This window comes from Bufo gargarizans, chromosome 4 (genome assembly GCF_014858855.1).
Source record: "Bufo gargarizans isolate SCDJY-AF-19 chromosome 4, ASM1485885v1, whole genome shotgun sequence".
Classification (NCBI taxonomy): domain Eukaryota; kingdom Metazoa; phylum Chordata; class Amphibia; order Anura; family Bufonidae; genus Bufo; species Bufo gargarizans.
The window spans coordinates 529,241,925-529,266,357 of NC_058083.1; the positions used below are offsets into that span (position 1 = coordinate 529,241,925).

The 24,433-nt window shown below is 45.9% G+C and overlaps 1 protein-coding gene and 1 long non-coding RNA gene across 2 annotated transcripts in view; both read right to left on the reverse strand.

The window, feature by feature from the left end:
* Positions 1-7: 7 nt before the first annotated feature.
* On the reverse strand, positions 8-4,220 carry LOC122934836. Its single transcript, XR_006388692.1, has 4 exons — positions 4,143-4,220; positions 725-830; positions 181-325; positions 8-68 (listed from the first exon to the last, which is right to left on the reverse strand). It is a non-coding gene; the product is annotated as an uncharacterized LOC122934836 (long non-coding RNA).
* A 6,653-nt stretch (positions 4,221-10,873) lies between these two features.
* Positions 10,874-24,433, reverse strand: part of LOC122934737 (oocyte zinc finger protein XlCOF22-like) — a 676,648-nt gene continuing 663,088 nt past the window's right edge. Inside the window, exons 5-8 of the mRNA XM_044290411.1 lie at positions 23,970-24,067; positions 19,928-19,985; positions 16,374-16,478; positions 10,874-12,131 (exon numbers count right to left, since the gene is read on the reverse strand). Coding sequence (XP_044146346.1) covers positions 11,416-12,131; positions 16,374-16,478; positions 19,928-19,985; positions 23,970-24,067 — 977 coding nt within the window. The 3' untranslated portion in view covers positions 10,874-11,415. The remainder of the gene's footprint in view (positions 12,132-16,373; positions 16,479-19,927; positions 19,986-23,969; positions 24,068-24,433) is intronic.

The window sequence follows — 24,433 nt, forward strand, 5'->3', positions numbered from 1 at the left end:
CTGCTCCATCCTCCTGACACACGGGGTGTCACACACTCACCAGACGACTTCTTCACTACTGTGTAATCCTGTGTATGGGGAGACGCCGATCACTACAGAGATTCTAAGAATCCTTCACCTTTCCAGACATTTCCCTGGTTTATTACTAGAGATAAGAGTGATGTCATGTGAGACTCTCACCTCTCCAGTTATCAAGGAGATGATCTCCAGGGTGAGGTCTAATATCCTTGTAGCCATGTGGTCTCTGTCCTTCTCCATCCTTGGTGGGTCATTGATGGAAAGGACCATTGTCTTTCAAAAGAAGAGAGTCCTGCACCTAAGGAACCTGAGGGCAAACAAGGAGGACTGAGAGAAAAATCTCATTTTGAAGAGGATCTCTAAACAATCAGCCACATTACGCCTCTATGGACACACAGGTAGATAGATCCTTACAGTATAGCGGCCTACACACCTGTACTTTTTCGATTAATTTGATACCGGGTTCAGTTTCACACTGATTCTGTCAGTTTTACGATACTAGTCTCCACTATTGCGTAGCTTAGTAGCAGCAGTTCTGATTGGAGAACATGTAGCGCACACACAATGCGGCGTACACCATGTTCTTATCAGCGGCCGCACGTCTGTGGCAGGGGAGAATGAAGGAGATCCCATGAAGATGCTCTGTCTGATTAGTGGCCAGGATGGGTGGACGGTGGCCACGTCCGAGACTCTGCATAGAAAGTACCTGAATGTTGTGATGAACAGCCGGTAGAGACAGCACTGCGCAGAGATAAGGGATGACACCTGGGGAGTCGGCACGAGGGATGAGGCCAGAGAAGTCCGTGCTGAATCTATGAAGATTAACGTAAGTAATGAGAACAGGAGGCGAAGAAATGGAGAATAGCACAGTAATCCCGACACAGCAACCGATCCGCCCGAGGTCATGTAACCGATATATCACTATGCATACATATAGTGACTGTTCACTGCCTATATACCTTCCACATGTGACCAGAAGGTCCCACTTGCTTCGGATGACTTGCACCTCAGCCAGCCAGAATCATAGAGGAACTATGGGGTTAGGGCTGATGCACATGAATGTGTGCCGCCCGTGCCGTGCATCCGATGTCTCCAAAGCACGGGCAACGTCTGTGTGGGCGATGCTGACGGATTGGAGATCCGTTTGACTTGAAAGGGTCCACAATCTGTCCTCACCACAAACAATCAGAGCATGTTCTATTTGTATGCAGTGCAGAGGCACTGACCAAAACAAAATACCACGGAAGCGCTCCGTAGTGCCTCCGTGGCCTTCAGCTCCGTATCTTCTGGATTGCGGACCCATTCAGTTGCATGTATATTGCGGACCCGCTCTTTGCACGCCAGGCCAGCACGCGGTCGTGTGCATGAGCCCTGAGAGTGACTCACATTAACCCCAATGTTGCCATTATGTGAGATAAAGGATGGGGGTCACTAATTAATGGAAGGCACATGGAGTTATGACTTTAGTACCTCATTGTGCCTCACAGTAACAGTAAGTGACCTCATCCAGTACCTCCTCACACAAAGCGCAACATGGGGTTAACGTGAGGTACACAATGTGGTTTACTATTAATATAAGACACATGGAGGTCCAAATGGATGAAGCCACGTGCCTCACAAGCCACAACCCCATGTTGTCTGTTATGTAAGTTACCATTACTGTGAGGCACATAGTTTTATCCATTTGGACCTCCACATGCCTCATATTAATGGTTAGTCACCTATGAACTACCTCCTAACATAATGGGGTTAGTGCGTCGGAATGGTTTTGTGCTCTTCCCCCCGCAAAGTATTGATTTGGTATCGAGAATCGGGATACGAGTCCAATTTCTACCACGACCCTGCCCCCTAAGGACACCAATTTCGGACGTTACACACCTGTCAATTTTTTCATCCTAGCACAGAACACGCCATAACTTTTTATTTATTTTTTGGGTGTATAATGCTGTTCAAGGGTCTGTTTTCTGCAGGACAAGTTTTGGGCCTCCTATAACTTAGCTTATCTTAGTTTTATTTTTGAGAAGGACCCAAAAATGTGTGAATCTGCAATTTACATAAGAAATTTTAGATTATTCTATTATTTTATTCATATTTATGCAGTTTCTTTTTTTTACTATGTTTGAACAATTGAGGTGACCACCAAACAACAGCAATCCTGGCATTATTTTTCACATCATATTTTTTCCAAATTTCTGTTCCAGTTGAACATATATGAGCAGAAGAAAAATTAGAAAAATGCATCCGTTAACAGACTGGTTGATGGCTACAAGCCGAACACTTTCCATTTGAATCCATCATTGACTTCAACATAAAAAAAAAAAAAAAACACAAAAACAGAAAGCTCAGTTCAGTCATGTTTTTTTTGTAGAAAAAAACTGAAACCTGATGAAAGTGACAGAAACCAAGCAAAACCGGTGCTCCGAATAATTCATCTAAACCAGTGGAGTTTATCTCATCTTCTGATGGAAAACACAACGATGATGTGAACGAGCCGTTAACTAACACGATCATTTTATACTCTAAGTTGTTGTGGTCACAGAGATGTTATTTATTTATTTTTTATTGTTTTTAGACAATTTTTAATGATTATTTTATATTTGTTTATTTTTTTTATATTTTATCTGACATCTTCTTTAGTTCCATTTATCACTTTAACCCCTTAAAGGGAACTTGTCACCGGGATTTTGTGTATAGAGCTGAGGACATGGGTTGCTAGATGGCCGCTAGCACATCCGCAATACCCAGTCCCCATAGCTCTGTGTGCTTTTATTGTGTAAAAAAACCGATTTGATACATATGCAGATTAACCTGAGATGAGTCCTGTACGTGAGATGAGTCCTGTATGTGAGAGGAGTCAGGGACAGGACTCATCTCAGGTTAATTTGCATATGTATCAAATCGGGTTTTTTACACAATAAAAGCACACAGAGCTATGGGGACTGGGTATTGCGGACGTACTAGCGGCCATCTAGCAGCCCATGTCCTCAGCTCTATACACAAAATCTAGATGACAGGTTCCCTTTAAGGACCTCCGTCGTACAAGTCCGGTTCCTAAACATGGCGCCTGCTCGCACGTGCAGCAGGAGCCAAAGCCGCCTGGTTTCTGCTATTTTAAATAGCAGAGAGCCGGGGCACATGTATGCGATCAGCCATAAAGCTGATCACATACATTTTACCCTTCAGATGCCGTGGTCAAATGTGACCACAGCATCTTATCAGTCTGGAAGCGGAGGTCGCGCGCTTCCTCTCCAGTAACAGCGTTCCCCGACTGAGATCGGGGAACCTGTTACATTACTGAAATAGCTCAAAGCCTCAAGCAGGCTTCGGTGCCTATTTCAGGAATATACCAATATAAGCCACTAGGTGGCAGCCTTGTATTGGTATAGTGCAAATGAAGTGTTCAATGGTTTCTATATATAGCCATCACAATCTAAAAAAGTCCCATTTGGAATTTTATTTCCACTTCCTACTACATGATATGCAACCAATGGGGCCATTAGAAAGTACAACTTGTCCCGCAAAAAATAAGCTCTCAGAAGGCTATGTGAACGGAAAAATAAAAAAGTGGGAAGTGAAAAATGAAAATGCAAAAATGGAAAATCCCCGGTCCTTAAGGGGTTAATATCTTACAAGACTTTGGTCGTTGTCATCAGTGTGCGGTAGGTGGGGGCTCGTCTCTATCAGGACCCCACTAATCCTGGGAATGAAGGGGCTGCAGAGCTGCTTTACTGCTGAATCTCCTCCACAGTCCCTGCTCATTAGAGCTCCGGCCACCGCTGTGCAGGGACAGTGAGGAGAGGACACAGCGCTGCAGCCCCTTCATCTAGAAGAGGTTGTCCCCACCGATCACACACTGACTCCATATCCTAGTGACATCACAGAACAGTGTGTGATGGAAGACCCCTCTAATCCAGGAGAACAGCCCTTCTTTCAGGGGTCTGGGGGTCTCCTAATATTCCAGGGGGAGAGCAGACATGTCTGAGGAGAACTCCCCTTCTGTGAGCAGAGACTCTCTATGGCCGGTGCTGCCCCCTGCTGGCTGGACCTGCTATATATCACCTATAGAACCGCTCCATTCTAATAAACCCAGAACCAAGTCCCACATCCCCCGACCAATAACTGACCTGCCGATAGCGCCTCTTGGGGCTGAAGGACCTTTGATGACATCATAGTCATGTGATCCCTTACATACTACGGAGAGATCTTGTAACTGTGGCTGCATGACCTTTCATGACGTCACTTTGATCACATGACCGGAAGTGTTTAACCTCTACTGCTTTACTCCGCCCCTCATGTGACTGATCACATGACCGTGACATCATCAAAGGTCCTGAAGTCACTAAGTTCTTCCTACAGCATCTCACTCTAAATGCTTAAATGGAGGATCTTCCAGGAGCAATTCCAGTCTGGACATCTCGCTGCAGAAAGGACTAGATTAGAGTTACCTGCAACTTTTTAATAGTAATAGATTTATCAAAACTGTGAAAACTTCTAGTTGCCCATAGCAACCTATCAGCGCTCGCCTTTCATTTCTTAAAGTGTTCTGAAAAAATAAAAGGTGAGCTCTGATTGGTTGCTATGGGCAACTAAAAGTCTTCCTGTTACACAGTTTTGATAAATGAGACCCATAGAGTACACACACAGACACAGTCTTTTTCTTATTTATTTATTTTTTTGTATTGTATCTGTTTATTATCTTTTCTTTTTTGGGGGTTTTAGCTTGATTTTATAGTGATACAAATATCAAAAATCTAACACTTTTTTATTTTCATGTTACTTAACGGGTATTCCGGTTTTAACAAGGTGAACAGCGGATAACTATCAGATCGGTGGGGATTCTACTGCTGGGACCCCCCACCCATCATGAGAACGGGGCCCCATACCCTGTGGAGCCCACCTGAAAATGGACGGAGTGGCTGGTCGGAAATGCGTGCCAGAGATAGACGAGGGGGCTTCACAGGGTACTGGGCCCCCGTTCTCGTGATTGGTGAGGGTCCCAGCAGTAGGAGCCCCACCAATCTGATAATTATCCCCTATACACAGGACTTGTCTTAACTGGAATACCCCTTTAAAAAAAATTCAGGCCCTATAACTTTTTTTTACTTTTCCTTTCACACAGCCTTACCCATTTTTATGATTTATTATGAACCCATTAGGTTTATTATTATTTGTAAAATTGTTTGATTTAAATGTTTTAATATTAGTTTTTTTATTGTATTTTTAAACATTTTTCCCCTGTAATTTTTAGTCCTCTTAGGGGACTGGTCCCACAGACTGCGATACAATATAGCAGTCTATGGGATTCTGACAGGCTGCCTGTGAAGCTGTGTCTCGGAGTTCAGCTTGGGAGGTCCTCCATACAGCCACTCCATTCTAGCTGGGGACTACTGAGCTGGCTAGAATGAAGCTGTTATATGGAGGTCTATCATTTCCGGGCAGACGGAGGTCACAAGCGGCAAATCACTGCTGAAGCCAGTTGGCTGCATTCGAGCATGCAACCCTACCATACACCGCCAGATGTAAAGAGTCTGGGAACCGGAACATGGACATGCGGGAGACAGCGCAGAGGACAGGAGCGGCGGGGAGCAGATACGTAGGAATCCTTTATTTGTGGAGGCAGGCTGCGGGCGTCAGATAAAAAGTCTTTATTCCCGAAGAACTCCTTTAAAGGTAAATATGTTTTTTGTTTCATAATTGTAATAAATCTTGGAGAATCGCTCATATTCGTCTCTGCAGGGTCTTTGTAAATAGCAATCTGCCCCTCTCCTTCCTACAACGGGGGAACTCGCCAGGATGGGCAGTTGGGACCCCGGCCATCGGGACTCTGTCCTGTCCCCTTGTTGACAGCATTAAAATTGCAAAACGTGGAGAAACTATTGGTCTTTGTGGCACAACACAGCTGTCACCGCCAGGAACGCAGTGTCGAGGTGATCCTGCAGAAATTAATGGGGTCGCAGCCACCACTGTGACCCCTGAATCACAAAGAAAATTGAAATTTTTTGCATCGAGGATTCGCTTGTGTCATGTGACGACGGAACGTGAGTGAAGTGCTTGCTATTACTCACCGCTCTGTGGTAAGTGTAAGCGCGCACTATGACCTGACGCTGTGTGATGTCAGGTCCCACTGCAGCGCGTGAAGAGGATGGAAGATTTCTTAAGTGTCAGCAGCGCCCCTACAGGAAAGGTAAGTATTTTATATCACTGGCGCTGGGAACATGGCTAGGAGAGGGAGATGGTCGCACTGGGGGGTAGCTGATGGCACTGGGGATAACATCTGATGGCACTGGGGGGGGAGCACCTGAAGGGGCAGCTGATGGCACTGGGGGGTAGCTGATGGCACTGGGAAGAGCATCTGATGGCACTGGGGGGAGCACCTGAAGCGGCAGCTGATGGCGCTGGGGAGAGCATCTGATGGCACTGGGGTGGAGCACCTTATGGCACTGGGGGATAGCTGATGGCACTGGGAAGAGCATCTGATGGCACTGGGGGGAGCACCTGAAGCGGCAGCTGATGGCACTGGGGGGAGCACCTGATGGCACTGGGGGGGGAGCACCTGAAGGGGCAGCTGATGGCACTGGGGGGTAGCTGATGGTACTGGGGGGGGGGACTGATAAGTTTTTATAAAGGAAAACGCTTTTTTAATTAGTTTCTTGTTATTAGAGTACTCGATTAATCGCTGGATTAATTGATAGAATACTCAATTACAAAAATAGTCGATAGCTGCAGCCCTAGTTGCGACACTTGTGCAACTACATACACTCACCTAAAGAATTATTAGGAACACCATACTAATACGGTGTTGGACCCCCTTTTGCCTTCAGAACTGCCTTTAATTCTACGTGGCATTGATTCAACAAGGTGCTGATAGCATTCTTTAGAAATGTTGGCCCATATTGATAGGATAGCATCTTGCAGTTGATGGAGATTTGAGGGATGCATATCCAGGGCACGAAGCTCCCGTTCCACCACATCCCAAAGATGCTCTATTGGGTTGAGATCTGGTGACTGTGGGGGCCATTTTAGTACAGTGAACTCATTGTCATGTTCAAGAAACCAATTTGAAATGATTCGAGCTTTGTGACATGGTGCATTATCCTGCTGGAAGTAGCCATCAGAGGACGGGTACATGGTGGTCATGAAGGGATGGACATGGTCAGAAACAATGCTCAGGTAGCCCGTGGCATTTAAACGATGGCCAATTGGCACTAAGGGGCCTAAAGTGTGCCCAGAAAACATCCCCCACACCATTACACCACCACCACCACCAGCCTGCACAGTGGTAACAAGGCATGATGGATACATGTTCTCATTCTGTTTACGCCAAATTCGGACTCTACCATTTGAATGTCTCAACAGAAATCGAGACTCATCAGACCAGGCAACATTTTTCCAGTCTTCAACAGTCCAATTTTGGTGAGCTCGTGCAAATTGTAGCCTCTTTTTCCTATTTGTAGTGGAGATGAGTGGTACCCGGTGGGGTCTTCTGCTGTTTTAGCCCATCCGCCTCAAGGTTGAGCGTGTTGTGGCTTCACAAATGCTTTGCTGCAGACCTCGGGTGTAACGAGTGGTTATTTCAGTCAACGTTGCTCTTCTATCAGCTTGAATCAGTCGGCCCATTCTCCTCTGACCTCTAGCATCCACAAGGCATTTTCGCCCACAGGACTGCCGCATACTGGATGTTTTTCCCTTTTCACACCATTCTTTGTAAACCCTAGAAATGGTTGTGCATGAAAATCCCAGTAACTGAGCAGATTGTGAAACACTCAGACCGGCCCGTCTGGCACCAACAACCATGCCACGCTCAAAATTGCTTAAATCACCTTTCTTTCCTATTCTGACATTCAGTTTGGAGTTCAGGAGATTGTCTTGACCAGGACCACAACCCTACATGCATTGAAGCAACTGCCATGTGATTGGTTGACTAGAGAATCACATTAATGAGAAATAGAAAGGGTGTTCCTAACAATTCTTTAGGTAAGTGTACATTTCTATAGGGTCAACGCTATACTGCGATGCCCTGCGATCCTGGCCTCCAGTGTCACCATGTAGCCCTACCCTTATTGATCAAGCTCCAAACAGGTCTCTGAGGTAACTGCAGTCATTTATCAGTTTGGATTCTGCCCTGGAGAGCACTTTAGTTTTTTATTTTTCTCACCCGAATTTTTGGTGGTTTTTTTTCGTAGTAAAATCAACAGCTTCAGATGTTAGCTAAATGTCCATGGGACTTTTTTTTTCCTGGAGCTCCGGGCATTCTATTTTTCACATAAACCTCTTTATAAGAGAAACATGCCATGAAGAAAATTCTAGTGGTAACGCACACCGCGTGCAAAAATAGCAGGAAAAAACACCACAAAAACCACAGTAAATTTTTTTATTTATTAAAATGTATAACTACAAACCACAGTGGAAAGACAAAAATATGTTTAAATCTATGGCTTAAAGGGCTATTCCCATCTCAGACATTGATGGCATATGGGTAGGATCCCCATCAATGTAAAATCACCATTAGGCCTCATGCCACTGCCCGGCCTGGGCGGTATTACGGCCCGCAAACAGTGGGTCCGCAATATGCGGGCACTGGCTGTGTGCTCCCCGCATGCGGGGGTCCGCAATCCGGAGCTGTGGTGCGGAATGGAGGCATGGAACCACTATGGAGTGCTTCCGTGGTGTTTCTGTCCGTGCCCCCGCACTGCAAAACAATATAGAACATGTTCTATTTTTTTGCGGTGCAGACGGATCACAGACCCATTCACCCAATGCACGGAACGGCCGCACAATGGCCGTGTACATGAGGCGTTAATGTAAGATAGGAGAGGGTCCGATAGGTGTGACCTGCACCTATCTCCAAAACCTCGAAAGGAAGTGAGAGGTAGCCAAAACCTATCCTCAAGACATATCATCAATATCAGATCGTGGGGGTCTGACACCCGGGTTCTCCACTGATCAGCTGTTATAAGAGGCCAGGGACTCGAACCCCCACTGATGTGATGTTGATGACCTAGTACAACTGCAAAAAAAGGGGGTCAGGTGCGTGCTGCCATGGCTAGAAACACAGAGAAAAAAAGGCAATGCAGCAGCACTCTGCAAACACAAATAAAGTACAATAATCTCATAATTATAGAAAACATTCTGGTGCTAATTCTATGCTTATTTAGAAAATTTGAGATTCTTGGCAAATACATTTTGTAGAAAATTATTTGGGCTCGTCTGCTACATGTCAAGGCGATCTCTGTAAGAAGGGAACCTAACACTAAATCCTACCTGTTATGTGCCATAATGGCCGCCATAAAATTCAGGGAGTGCAGGTTCCACATGCACGCTGGGTCCACTCTGCTTTTTATCATTTTGGTGCCTTAACGGCCTCCATTAAATCCAGGGATGACCCCCTTTTTGCAGTTGTACTGGAGCTGACTCCAGTTGGTCTTGCACCCCTGACTAGCCTGTCTGCCCCATAGGCTGATTTTAATTAGAGGCAGTATAAAGCTGTAGCTGCTCTCATTGTATTTATTGGAAGCCATCTGGCACCAGGAGAGGTACAGAGTAGGCTCAGCATGCATGTTGGTACCTGCATCCCTGTATGGCACGTGACCCAGGAAGGGCCTTAATTACATCAGGGGTGCAGTGCTGGCCCGGTAGGGGAATTTTAATTTGGTATCAATGAAAAAGTTGTAAGACACATGCAAGGAGGAACATGACATATAAAAAAATGGCTGACCTGTTCCATGTGCACTTGGCAGCTGAAGGCATCAGTGTTGGTCCCATGTTCAAATGTGCCCCCATTACTAAGAAAAATTAGGTTTTAATATATGCAAATGAGCCTCTAGGAGCAACGGGGGCGTTGCCATTACTCCTAGAGGCTCTGCTCTCTCTGCAACTGCTGCACTTTGATGGACAGGACCTGGCAGTGTAAACATCATCATGCCTGCCTGGCCCAGTCACATCAAAGTGCAGAGGGAGTGGCAGTTGCACAGAGAGGGCAGAGCCTCTAGGAGTAATGGCAACACCCCCATTGCTCCTAGAGGCTCCGTTGCATATATTAAAACATCATTAAAACAATAGGTCAGCCAGTGTCATAGGTGCAAATCTGCTGATGGTGAAAAAGCCACAAAATTAGGCACATTAATAGGCATTCTGGATCCGTGTAACTCAATAAATGAAGTTCCATGTTAAGTTGAAAATTTTAATGATAGTCAATGACAGATCAGAGGTGAAAACTGATCCCTGCTACCCCAGTAATATATATCCCCCTTTAGTAGTGGTTTTATTATTTCCGTTTTCTCAAAGACAACCATTTTGGACTATCTATTAGATAGTAGGGTTCTCTTCATCTTCAGCTCTAGGGATCATATCCACACTTCCAGTAGCCACTGATAAATCACATCCAGCACAAGTATTTGTGACTGTCATCTGTTATGGCCATGATGACACCGCATTTAGCAGCAATCAACACATTTGGAGGGTTTAGGCCTCTTTCACACTACCGTTTTTTTTTCCCGTTTTGCGGGCTGTTTTTTGCGTTCAATTCATTTCAATGGTTCCGTCAAAAAACGGAATGTACTCCGTATGCATTCTGTTTCCGTTCCGTTGAAAGATAGAACATGTCCTATTATTGTCCGCAAATCACGTTCCGTGGCTCCATTCAAGTCAATGGGTCCGCAAAAAAAACGGAACACATACCGAAATGCATCCGTATGTCTTCCGTATCCGTTCCGTTTTTGCGGAACCATCTATTGAAAATGTTATGCCCAGCCCAATTTTTTCTATGTAATTACTGTATACTGTATATGCCATACGGAAAAACGGAACGGGAACAGAAACACAACAGAAACAAAAAAATGGAACAAAGGATCAGTGAAAAACGGACCGCAAAACACTGAAATAGCCATACGGTCGTGTGCAAGAGGCCTTATAGTGTATGCTCAGTTCACTTCAGGACCACATACAGCATCCCCACTGGCTGCATTTCCTTTGGTCCAGACCTAGTCGTTCACATATTTTCCTTTTAGTTATGTGGAAGGGGCAATTTGGCAATTTTTTAAATAAAAAAAAATATATAATGTAATTCTGACCAGTAAGATGACTGTTTTGTTTCAGAGTTTTCACAATGAAGTGTGAATGAAGCTTTGGTCACAGCAGACAGGGAGTTAAACAGTGATCGGTGTTGGTCAAGCTGGATGTTACTTGAGTATTACAGCCGAACTCCTGCTCTTGTGGGCACAATGGCAATCCATGTGATCAGAACATCACAATAGATCTGCAGGTCTTTTGAGTAACCTTGCCTGTACCATCCAGATATGGCTCGCGATTCGCAAGGCGTTAAGTTATACATCAGAATGCATTATTTGGCAGTAGGTCCTACAGTAACGCTACATGTCTGTCACATCTCCTACAAAAACATTAAACTGGCTTCTCCCCCGAGTGAGTTCTCTGATGCCGGAAAAAACTTGATTGATGGGTAAAACATTTCCCACATTCTGAACATGAAAATGTCTTCTTTCCTGTGTGAGTTCTTAAATGTTCCACAAGATTTGATTTATGAATAAAACCTTTCCCACATTCAGAACATGAGTACGGCTTCTCCCCTGTGTGAGTTTTCTGATGTCTAACAAGACACGATTTCAGCCTAAAACATTTTCCACATTCAGGACATGAGAATGGCTTCTCTCCTGTGTGAATTCCTAAATGTTCTACTAGATTTGATTTATGAATAAAACTTTTCCCACATTCTGAACATGAATACGGCTTCTCCTCTGTGTGACTTCTCTGATGTCTAACCAGATTCAACTTCCTCGTAAAACATTTTCCACATTCAGAGCAGGAAAATGACCTGTTATCTCTGTCATTTCTCTCATAGAAAGAAAGATTACATTTGTTTTTAAACTGTTCATCACATGTAAATATGTTCCCACATTTCTGTTTAGTTCTTGTTCTGTCCAGCAGGAAGTGATTAAATGAAGTTTTTTTGTGACCAGCGGTATTGATGGATAGATCTTTTATGTGAAGGACTGAGGGTACATTAGAAGTTATTGAATTAGCTTGTGTGGCATTGTTATCTTCTGCATCATGGGAAGAAAAATGAGGATGTCGATGGGAGTCTCTTATCTCGTCTTCACCTGGAAAATTGAACATTTTCTTTATTTCCAAAGCAAAAATAAAGTTATATTAACCACTTTATTGAGACAATAGCAAGCCAGGAAATATAAAGTATTAAGATAAAACAGGATTATGTGCAGTTTTAGTAAGTACATCACATGTTCTTGTATAAAGGCAAATAAAATAAAAAACTCATAAGAAATATCAGTTGTCTGTTGTTTTTGTCTACAAAGCTCTCAGAATATAATCCCTTGTAGAGATAGTGACAGGTGTTTCTATCCAGACCTTACAGTATAATATGTCCCAATGTCAGACAACAAAAGCTCCAAAATTCAGATAACCCAAAAAATTTATAATATATATTCAGATAACCCTATAAAGGGTATACATACAGTACAGACCAAAAGTTTGGACACACCTTCTCATTCAAAGAGTTTTCTTTATTTTCATGACTATGAAGGCATCAAAACTATGAATTAACACATGTGGAATTATATACATAACAAACAAGTGTGAAACTGCTTTGCACACTCTTGGCATTCTCTTGATGAGCTTCAAGAGGAAGTCATCTGAAATGGTCTTCCAACAGTCTTGAAGGAGTTCCCAGAGATGCTTAGCACTTGTTGGCCCTTTTGCCTTCACTCTTCGGTCCAGCTCACCCCAAACCATCTCGATTGGGTTCAGGTCTGGTGACTGTGGAGGCCAGGTTATCTGGCGCAGCACCCCATCACTCTCCTTCATGGTCAAATAGCCCTTACTTTCAAAGTTTTCCCAATTTTTCGGACTGACTGACCTTCATTTCTTAAAGTAATGATGGCCACTCGTTTTTTCTTTACTTAGCTGATTTTTTCTTGCCATAATACAAATTCTAACAGTCTATTCAGTAGGACTATCAGCTGTGTATCCACCTGACTTATGCACAACGCAACTGATGGTCCCAACCCCATTTATAAGGCAAGAAATCCCACTTATTAAACCTGACAGGGTACACCTGTGAAGTGTAAACCAATTTAGGTGACTACCCCTTGAAGCTCATCAAGAGAATGCCAAGAGTGTGCAAAGCAGTAATCAAAGCAAAAGGTGGCTACTTTGAAGAACTTAGAACATGACATATTTTCAGTTGTTTCACACTTTTTTGTTATGTATATAATTCCACATGTGTTAATTAATAGTTTTGATGCCTTCAGTGTGAATCTGCAATTTTCATAGTCATGAAAATAAAGAAAACTCTTTGAATGAGAAGGTGTGTCCAAACTTTTGGTCTGTACTGTATATACACGTGCCCAAAGTGTCAGTATCATGTGTGGCAGCCATTATTTTCCAGCGCGGCCTTCACTCTCTTGGGCATGGAGGTCACTAGAGCTTCACAGGTTGCCACTGCAATCCTCTTCCATCCTCCATGACAACATCACGGAGCTGGTGGATGTTATAGACTTTGTCCTCCTCGACCTTCTGTTTGAGGATTCCCCACAGATGCTCAATAGGGTTTAGGTCTGGAGACATGCTTGGCCAGTCCAGCACCTTAACCCTTAATTTCTTTAGTAAGGCAGTGGTCGTTTTGGAGGTGTTTGGGGTCATTATCATGTTGGAATACTGACATGCGGCCCATTATCCGAAGGGAGGGGATCCTGATCTGCTTCAATAAGTTGCAGTACATGTTGGCATTCATGGTTTTCTCAATAAGCTGGCAGCACTCATGCAGCCCCAAACCATGAGACTCGCACCACCATGCTTGACTGTAGGCAAGACACACTTGTCTTTCTACTCCTCACCTGGTTGCCGACACACACACACTTGACATCATCTGAACCAAATAAGTTTCTCTTGGTCTCATCAGACCCCAGGACATGCTTCCAGTAATCCACGTCCTTAGTCTGCTTGTCTTCAGCTAACTGTTTGGATATGATGCTGAGCACTGACAGGCTGGACCCCCCACCCTTGTGACCTATGCAGCAATGCTGGCAGCACCCCTACAACCTCTGGATATGACGCTTAGCATGTGCACTCAACTTCTTTGGTCAACCACGGCCTGTTCTGGGTGGAACCTGTCTTGTTAAACCGCTGTATGGTCTTGGCCACCGTGCTCCAGCTCAGTTTCAGGGTGTTAGCAATCTTCTTATAGCCTCGGCCATATTTATGTACAGCAACGAGTTTTTTTTTTTCACATCCTCAGAGAGTTCTTTGCCATGAGGAGCCATGTTGAACTTCCAGTGAGCAGTATAAGATAGTGTGTGAGCGATAACACCAAATGTAACACACCTGCTCCCCATTCACACCTGAGACCTTGTAACACTAACGAGTCACATGACACCGGGGAGGGAAAAAGGCTAATTGGACACAATTTGGCCATTTTCACTTAACAACTTTTGTTGCCAGCGGTTTAGACATTATTGGCTGTGTGTTGAATTATTTAGAGGACACACCAAAGTTACACCGACTGCTGTACATTGTATCAAAATTTCAGAAGCTGCGGGGGGAAAAATCAGCATATCCATCATGTGTGGTTTTGCCTATATGGAACTATATGGACAAAAAGTATTGGGACACATCCCCTAATCAGTGAATTCAGGTGTATAAAATCCAACCCCCGACCATGCAGTTGCCTTTACAAACTTTTGTGAAAGAATTGCTTGTTTTAAAGCGCTCACTGTATTCAAGCCTGGCCTTGTAATATCCTTTTCCTCCCTCCTAGATATTCCACCATTATCTGTGAGTGGCAATATTGTAAAGCAGAAGCAACTCAGCCATGAAGTGGAAACCTCGTCAAGATACAGAGCGGGGTCACCGAGTAATGAAGAGCACAGTGCGTTAAAGTCACCAACGCTCTGCTGACTCCATAACTGCAGAGCCATTGACATCAGCACATAAACTGTGCTCTGCGGGAAGCTTCATGGCTTGTGTTTCCATGGCCGAGCAGCTGGATGCAAGCCTTACCAAGTGTCAGATGGAGTCATGTAAAGTACGCTGCCCCATTGGACTCTGGAGCTGTGGAGACGTCTTCTGGGGGGCGACCAATCACACTTCTCTATCTGGCAGTCTGATGAATGAGTCCTGTGAATGCCAGAAGAACGTTACCTGCATTGTGCCAGCTTCAAAGCCTGGTAGAGGAAGGATAATGCTATTGAGTCGACCTCAGCCCCTTAGTTCCCGTGAAGGAAAATCTTAATGCTTCAACAAACCAAGACATTGTGGACAATCGAATGCTTCCAGTTTTGTGGGGACAGTTTGGGGAAGGCACTTTTATGTTCCAGCATGGCTGTGCCCCAGTGCACAAAGCAAGCCCCATAAAGGCATGGTTGGAGCCGGAGGAGGTTGTTGTTGGAAGAACTTGACTAGCCACAGAGAGCCCTGACCTCAACCTCCTCCAAAACTTTTGGGATGAACTAGAATGGAGACTGTGAGCCAGTGTCACCGCCAGTTCTGTGAGAAGGTCTGGCAGACGTTCTTCTCTACCTCTTGTATGATGTTCTTTGTTTTGGTTTCACTTTCTCATCTCTTTTCCTTCTGCCAGGTGTCACTTATTTAGACTAATCGTCTTTCTTTATATTTCCTCCCATACTGCCTCACTTTGCGGTTTATACTACTTCCTGGATGAAGTGTTCACTGCTGGAGGCTGCTTCTGCTGTTTGCTCAGATAAGTCCTTTACTTTATTGTGTTTCCTTGCTGGCTTAATTCTAGGTGACCCTGACTCGGTCCGTATTAAGTGCAGGGAGCCGGTGGTCGTGTCCCCTCACTATTATAGGGTTTTCAGGTGTCACACAGGCTTAGGTACGAGGGCATGCAATCGTCTACCATCGAGACCCTTGCATGTGCATAGCAGTCAGGGAGAGCTCTTAGGGTTTTATAGGGCTCACCTATAAGCTCCTTAGTTTGGGATCAAGCCAGTAACTCGTTTATTTATAAGTTCCAGCTATCTGCAAACTTCATCCGTGACAGCCAGGGCCTCTCCTCCAACATCAGTGTCTAACCTCACAAATGCTCTTTTAGATAAATGGGCAAAAATTCCCACACGTACCCTGCAAAATCTTGTAGAAGGACTTCCCAGAAGGCCAAAGGGGGGACCAACTACATATTAATAATTTAAGGATTTAGGATGGGATGTCATAGTAGTTCCTGTAGGTTTACTGTTGTCCATATAGTGTATAATGTCACAAGTAATGGGACCTGCACATAGGAGCAGCCAGAAATTTTACTTGGAGGAGGAGGGATGGCGGGTGTCCCCGAGTTTCCTGCTGCCAATGCTGAAGCTAGCCATACTCACTATTATCGGACTCTGTCTCTCTCTCTGGCGCCGTCCATGTTACTGCTCTCTTCTCCTCTTCAGACTCTGCTGACTGTTGTAATGTGCTGTCACAAGGAAGAAAATCTAGGTGGTAGAAAAACTAGAAACAATGTAATCACATGCACTTCACAAATACCACAAAAGTACAGATCAAACCCCCTAAATACCACCAGACTCCTAAAGAAATACTGACCCCATAACAGGTCTGATTCCCTCACACTAGAACATATATTAATCAGGCGCCTGTCAGCTAAAGTACACTCAGTAGTACCTGACCACTCTGCTCCTCATGTGCTCAGTTCTATTCATAGTTGCCCCAAAAAGTACTTCATTTTTCTAGAAATCCTCTGAAATCACTGCTCATGCTGCAGGCAGATGATTGGCCTAGAGTCAAGGAGGTGGAGATGTTGAGATCTGAAGCCAAGCTCTTTCCGCGCAAATCCTGCTCCATCAGTATTGACTCGTCCTAACAGAAAAGGGAACGTCATCGACGGACCTTGGAGATCTCACATGTCGTTGGGTCGTATTCATGGCGCATGCCCGGTGCAGCAGGATGTATTTGCCATGGCTTCGGTGGAGTATTGTGCATGCGCTTTAGATTGAGAAAAATACACCCTGCTTCACTGCGCATACACTGAGGACAAGCTCCTGCAAGCGACACCTTTTCTTCATTGTTCCCTTGCTCAATGTCGACATCACAACGGTGAGCGGTGTAATTGCATCTCAGCCGCGCTATTCACTTCTATGGGACGGCTCCATCCTATTCACTTGGACAGGAAGGAGCCATCCAATCGAAGTGAACGGGACGGCTTCTTGTAATTACACCGATAGACCACTGGGATGTCGAACACGAGCAAGTGAACAATGACGAGAAGGCAGCGCCGTGTTCTCTACCAACAGCTCATCTGCGGGGGGTGGGGGAGTCGGACCCCCACTGATCAGATATTGATGACCTATCCTGAGTATCAGGACCAATATAAATAAAGCGGACAACCCTTTTAACCCCTTCAGGACTGGGCCATTTTCTTGTTTTCATTTTTTACTCCCAGCCTTCCCAGAGCTATAATTTTACTTTTTCCTTCATATTAGCCGGATGAGGTCTTTCTTTTTGGGGGACAAGTTGTACTTTCTAGTGGCACCATTTACTGTTGCATATGATGTAGTGGGAAGCTGGAAAAAAAATTGAAATAGGGTGGAATTATGAAAAGTTTTACATTGTTTCCTATGTGGTAAAACTGACTTGTGACCTTCATTTTTCAGGTCAGTACAATTACGATACCACATCAATATGTTTTTTTCTGGCTTTGAATACTGAAAAAAAAAAATTGGGGAAAAACATATTGTTTCTTTGTATTGCCATATTAATTATTATATTTTTTTATGTTTACGGAGCTGTGTGATGGCTCATTTCATAGATACAATTTTGGAGTACGTATGACTTTTTGATCACTTTTTATTAAAAAATTTTGGGGAGGTGAAGTGACAAAAAAAATCGCAAATTTTTGCTATATGGGATAAATATTTTTATATTTTAATAGTTTGGGCATTTATTTTGTTTATTTAAATGTTTTATTTATTTTAATTTGGGGGGGGGGGAAGTAAGTGATTTAAATTTTTATATATTTTTAAAAACTTTTTTTTAATTTTGTTTACACTTTTAACAGATCCCCAGGGAATTTGTATAGGCAATCAATAGATTGCTTCTCTCATAGACCCCAATGCATGACAGGGTGTCCACAGGAACTTACCTGCGGCAGCCTTGAATCATTCAGGAGGACAGAGGCTGCCGCACACACTATCCCGCTCCCTCAATCCCAGCTGGGGCGGGGCTGTAGTACGCCCATTGCAAGCCTGCGCACTCCAGTGTTTTTGAGCTCCCAGATGCTGTGAGAAGTTAAATGTGTGTGATCGGCGTTATCGTCGATCGCATACATTAATTCCGGTTGTCTGCTGTTTAAAACAGCAGGCACCCAGGGGCTATGGCTCCCGCTGGGCTCGCGAGCAGGCGCTATATTTAATTACCCGACTCCCTATGTTGGCCGGTCGGGAAGGAGTTAATCATTGCAGAAAATAATATACTATTCGATAAGGAAAAATGAATGTATAGGGGCATTTTATACTGGCAAACCTTTCTGGGCCACTATCGGGAAGAGAAGCATTATGGGGGAATCTACTTGGGGCACTCTGTAGGGGCATTTTATACTGGCACATTATGGAAGGCACTATGGGGATAGGGGGAGGAGCACTATGGGGGCATCTACTGGGGTCACTAGATAGGAGTATTTTATCATGGCACAAATTATGGGGGCACTATAGAGACCTTAGCTCAACTAGGGGCACTAAGAAAGGTTTTTTTTGTACACAGTAGGGGGTATTGGCACACATTATGAGGGCACTATGGGGACATTGACTCTACTGGGGGCACTAAGAGGCAGTATTTTTTTTACTGCCACACAACGGGGCATTTTCTTGACTGGCGCATATTCTAAAAAGAATTATTACTGCTGGGGCATTATGGTGAGCTTTATTACATAGTGGGGACATTATTACTGTTGGGGCACTATTACTACTAAGTGCCCTCTGGCAGGTAACTATTACTATTGGTGGGACTTTGGGGAGCACTATTACTGTGGTGGGCACCCTGGCACAGTATCAGCTTAGCACAATTATTTTTGGAGGACACCTTGTTTACGGCACTATAAGTTTCAGGGACACTATTTGCTAGGTGCATATTTTTTAGGGCACTGTGTGCCAATAATTATTGAAGGGTCACTATCTGTGTGGTACCAGTATTTTCAGGAGGACTGTTTCTGCAGTATAGTATTGGGGAGCACAGCGGGCACGGTATGGGGGGAGGCAGGATGGGGTGTTCATAAGGTGGGGAGGAGGATGGAATACTAGGAAGCTAAGATGTCTGTTTGTCAAACTCTGCAGAGACGAGAGATGGCTGAAAGAAATCATCATGGCGGTCTGGTCCTAACTGAGAAGATGAGGAAAGAGAACATCTACATCAGAGGAGGCGTCACTGGATGTGAAAGTCACATCTGCATTAGCGATTCAGGCAGGCTGTTACAGCAGAGAACAGCCTACTGGAATTCACTGGATCCGGCACTGCTGGATGCAGATGGAATCACCGCCTTATTAACTACAATGGGGTCCGGCAGAGATCCGACCACAATCTTGCAAAAATGCAGAGAATCAACACAAACCGCTGCATGCTGCAGTTTGTGTCCGGCCGATTCCATGCATTCTCTTCCGGATCGGCTGGCCGGATCATAGTGCCGCAGGTGTGAAAGTAGCCTTACCTTGTATGTTTTGTATTGCTCTATGTAATGTTAGGAGGAAATAGGTTAGGTTGAGAATTTGGCAAGGGGGGGGGGGAGCAGGCTCATTCTTTGCACAGGGGCCCTCTGCTGTCTGTGTCTGCCCCTGATTAATAGTAATAATAATGAGGAGGTTTCTCTGAACTTCCTATCAGTTTTTCCATTAATAAAGACATTTACAGTAAAACAAGATTTGTGAAAGGTTCTTACCAATCACAGACACCGATACAGGTTTTTCGAGTCCACTCCTCAATTCACCAGTAGTTTCCTGCAAGGATTCAACATTAAAGACAGGTGAAAACAGAAAACTATACTCCACTGCGAGTTTATCTTATATCCAGGCACATATCAAACACCCCTAGAAGGTATTAACCAATCTGTCCTACAGGACAAGGAACTCCTAAAGTGTTGATCAGACAGGATCCACATTCAGCCAAGTATTCTACTCATCAGTAGGGGTGAGCGAACTTCTGTTTTAGAAGTTCAGTTTACTGCAGAATTGCGTAATGGATCCTGTGACCACGGACTATAACACAATTCAAGGACGGAATGCATAACAGAATTTCTGGTGTTATGACATTAGAAACTATTTTCAGCCAACAATAATAAGATGCAATGGAGCGTACAGTATACTCCACTGCTGCTGGGGGAGGTCAGTAGATGGAGAGTACAGTATACTCCACTGCTGCTGGGGGAGGTCAGTAGATGGAGAGTACAGTATACTCCACTGCTGCTGGGGGAGGTCAGTAGATGGAGAGTACAGTATACTCCACTGCTGCTGGGGGAGGTCAGTAGACGGAGAGTACAGTATACTCCACTGCTGCTGGGGGAGGTCAGTAGATGGAGAGTACAATATACTCCACTGCTGCTGGGGGAGGTCAGTAGATGGAGAGTACAGTATACTCCACTGCTGCTGGGGGAGGTCAGTAGATGGAGAGTACAGTATACTCCACTGCTGCTGGGGAGGTCAGTAGATGGAGAGTACAGTATACTCCACTGCTGCTGGGGGAGGTCAGTAGACGGAGCGTACAGTATACTCCACTGCTGCTGGGGGAGGTCAGTAGATGGAGAGTACAGTATACTCCACTGCTGCTGGGGGAGGTCAGTAGACGGAGAGTACAGTATACTCCACTGCTGCTGGGGAAGGTCAGTAGATGGAGAGTACAGTATACTCCACTGCTGCTGGGGGAGGTCAGTAGATGGAGCGTACAGTATACTCCACTGCTGCTGGGGGAGGTCAGTAGACGGAGAGTACAGTATACTCCACTGCTGCTGGGGGAGGTCAGTAGATGGAGAGTACAGTATACTCCACTGCTGCTGGGGGAGGTCAGTAGATGGAGAGTACAGTATACTCCACTGCTGCTGGGGGAGGCCAGTAGATGGAGAGTACAGTATACTCCACTGCTGCTGGGGGAGGTCAGTAGATGGAGAGTACAGTATACTCCACTGCTGCTGGGGGAGGTCAGTAGACGGAGCATACAGTATACTCCACTGCTGCTGGGGGAGGTCAGTAGACGGAGCATACAGTATACTCCACTGCTGCTGGGGGAGGTCAGTAGACGGAGTGTACAGTATACTCCACTGCTGCTGGGGGAGGTCAGTATACGGAGCGTACAGTATACTCCACTGCTGCTGGGGGAGGTCAGTAGACGGAGAGTACAGTATACTCCACTGCTGCTGGGGGAGGTCAGTAGATGGAGAGTACAGTATACTCCACTGCTGCTGGGGGAGGTCAGTAGATGGAGCGTACAGTATACTCCACTGCTGCTGGGGGAGGTCAGTAGAGGAGAGTACAGTATACTCCACTGCTGCTGGGGGAGGTCAGTAGAGGAGAGTACAGTATACTCCACTGCTGCTGGGGGAGGTCAGTAGACGGAGCGTACAGTATACTCCACTGCTGCTGGGGGAGGTCAGTAGAGGAGAGTACAGTATACTCCACTGCTGCTGGGGGAGGTCAGTAGAGGAGAGTACAGTATACTCCACTGCTGCTGGGGGAGGTCAGTAGACGGAGAGTACAGTATACTCCACTGCTGCTGGGGGAGGTCAGTAGACGGAGAGTACAGTATACTCCACTGCTGCTGGGGGAGGTCAGTAGATGGAGAGTACAGTATACTCCACTGCTGCTGGGGGAGGTCAGTAGATGGAGAGTACAGTATACTCCACTGCTGCTGGGGGAGGTCAGTAGATGGAGCATACAGTATACTCCACTGCTGCTGGGGGGGGTCAGTAGATGGAGCGTACAGTATACTCCACTGCTGCTGGGGGAGGTCAGTAGACGGAGCATACAGTATACTCCACTGCTGCTGGGGGGGGTCAGTAGATGGAGCGTACAGTATACTCCACTGCTGCTGGGGGAGGTCAGTAGAGGAGAGTACAGTATACTCCACTGCTGCTGGGGGAGGTCAGTAGAGGAGAGTACAGTATACTCCACTGCTGCTGGGGGAGGTCAGTAGACGGAGCGTACAGTATACTCCACTGCTGCTGGGGGAGGTCAGTAGACGGAGCATACAGTATACTCCACTGCTGCTGGGGGGGGTCAGTAGATGGAGCGTACAGTATACTCCACTGCTGCTGGGGGAGGTCAGTAGAGGAGAGTACAGTATACTCCACTGCTGCTGGGGGAGGTCAGTAGAGGAGAGTACAGTATACTCCACTGCTGCTGGAGGAGGTCAGTAGATGGAGAGTACAGTATACTCCACTGCTGCTGGGGGAGGTCAGTAGACGGAGAGTACAGTATACTCCACTGCTGCTGGGGGAGGTCAGTAGACGGAGAGTACAGTATACTCCACTGCTGCTGGGGGAGGTCAGTAGATGGAGCGTACAGTATACTCCACTGCTGGGGGAGGTCAGTAGATGGAGCGTACAGTATACTCCACTGCTGCTGGGGGAGGTCAGTAGATGCAGCGTACAGTATACTCCACTGCTGCTGGGGGAGGTCAGTAGATGGAGAGTACAGTATACTCCACTGCTGCTGGGGGAGGTCAGTAGACGGAGAGTACAGTATACTCCACTGCTGCTGGGGGAGGTCAGTAGACGGAGAGTACAGTATACTCCACTGCTGCTGGGGGAGGTCAGTAGATGGAGCGTACAGTATACTCCACTGCTGGGGGAGGTCAGTAGATGGAGCGTACAGTATACTCCACTGCTGCTGGGGGAGGTCAGTAGATGGAGCGTACAGTATACTCCACTGCTGCTGGGGGAGGTCAGTAGATGGAGCGTACAGTATACTCCACTGCTGCTGGGGGAGGTCAGTAGATGGAGAGTACAGTATACTCCACTGCTGCTGGGGGTGGTCAGTAGATGGAGAGTACAGTATACTCCACTGCTGCTGGGGGGCGGTCAGTAGATGGAGCGTACAGTATACTCCACTGCTGCTGGGGGGGTCAGTAGATGGAGAGTACAGTATACTCCACTGCTGCTGGGGGAGGTCAGTAGATGGAGAGTACAGTATACTCCACTGCTGCTGGGGGAGGTCAGTAGATGGAGCGTACAGTATACTCCACTGCTGCTGGGGGAGGTCAGTAGACGGAGAGTACAGTATACTCCACTGCTGCTGGGGGAGGTCAGTAGATGGAGAGTACAGTATACTCCACTGCTGCTGGGGGAGGTCAGTAGACGGAGAGTACAGTATACTCCACTGCTGCTGGGGGAGGTCAGTAGATGGAGATTACAGTATACTCCACTGCTGCTGGGGGAGGTCAGTAGATGGAGAGTACAGTATACTCCACTGCTGGGGGAGGTCAGTAGACGGAGCGTACAGTATACTCCACTGCTGCTGGGGGAGGTCAGTAGATGGAGAGTACAGTATACTCCACTGCTGCTGGGGGAGGTCAGTAGATGGAGAGTACAGTATACTCCACTGCTGCTGGGGGAGGTCAGTAGATGGAGAGTACAGTATACTCCACTGCTGCTGGGGGAGGTCAGTAGATGGAGCGTACAGTATACTCCACTGCTGCTGGGGGAGGTCAGTAGACGGAGCGTACAGTATACTCCACTGCTGCTGGGGGAGGTCAGTAGACGGAGAGTACAGTATACTCCACTGCTGCTGGGGGAGGTCAGTAGATGGAGAGTACAGTATACTCCACTGCTGCTGGGGGGGGTCAGTAGATGGAGAGTACAGTATACTCCACTGCTGCTGGGGGAGGTCAGTAGACGGAGCGTACAGTATACTCCACTGCTGCTGGGGGAGGTCAGTAGAAAGCTCTATTACATCAGTCTATAGAGGATTTGTAGAAACCTCAGCTTCATCTACCTGATGATCCAGTGGGATATTCGGTTTCTCCTCTGGACAGTCCTGGGAATACTGAGGACTGGGACATCTCTCTAGTGGATTTCTCTGACTGGATCCATCTATAGGAAATACACACAGCGACTGAATACATTGTCTATATGTGATGATTAGATGATGGATGGAATCTGACTCTCAGAACTTTTCTCTCCTCTACAGTCATGGAAGGTCTCCTCTTACCCGGTGATGTGACGGACTGGTGATTCTCCATCATGACGTCCTTGTACAGAGCCTTGTGTTCTTCTAAATACTCCCACTCCTCCATGGAGAAATAGACAGCGACATCCTGACACCTTATAGGAACCTGACAACACAAGGACACAGTTATTACCAGACCCCTCCCTTGGCGTTATTGTATAATGTCCCAGCATTCCCAGCAGCGCTCACCTCTCCGCTCAGCAGCTCAGTGATCCTGGTGGTAAGTTCTA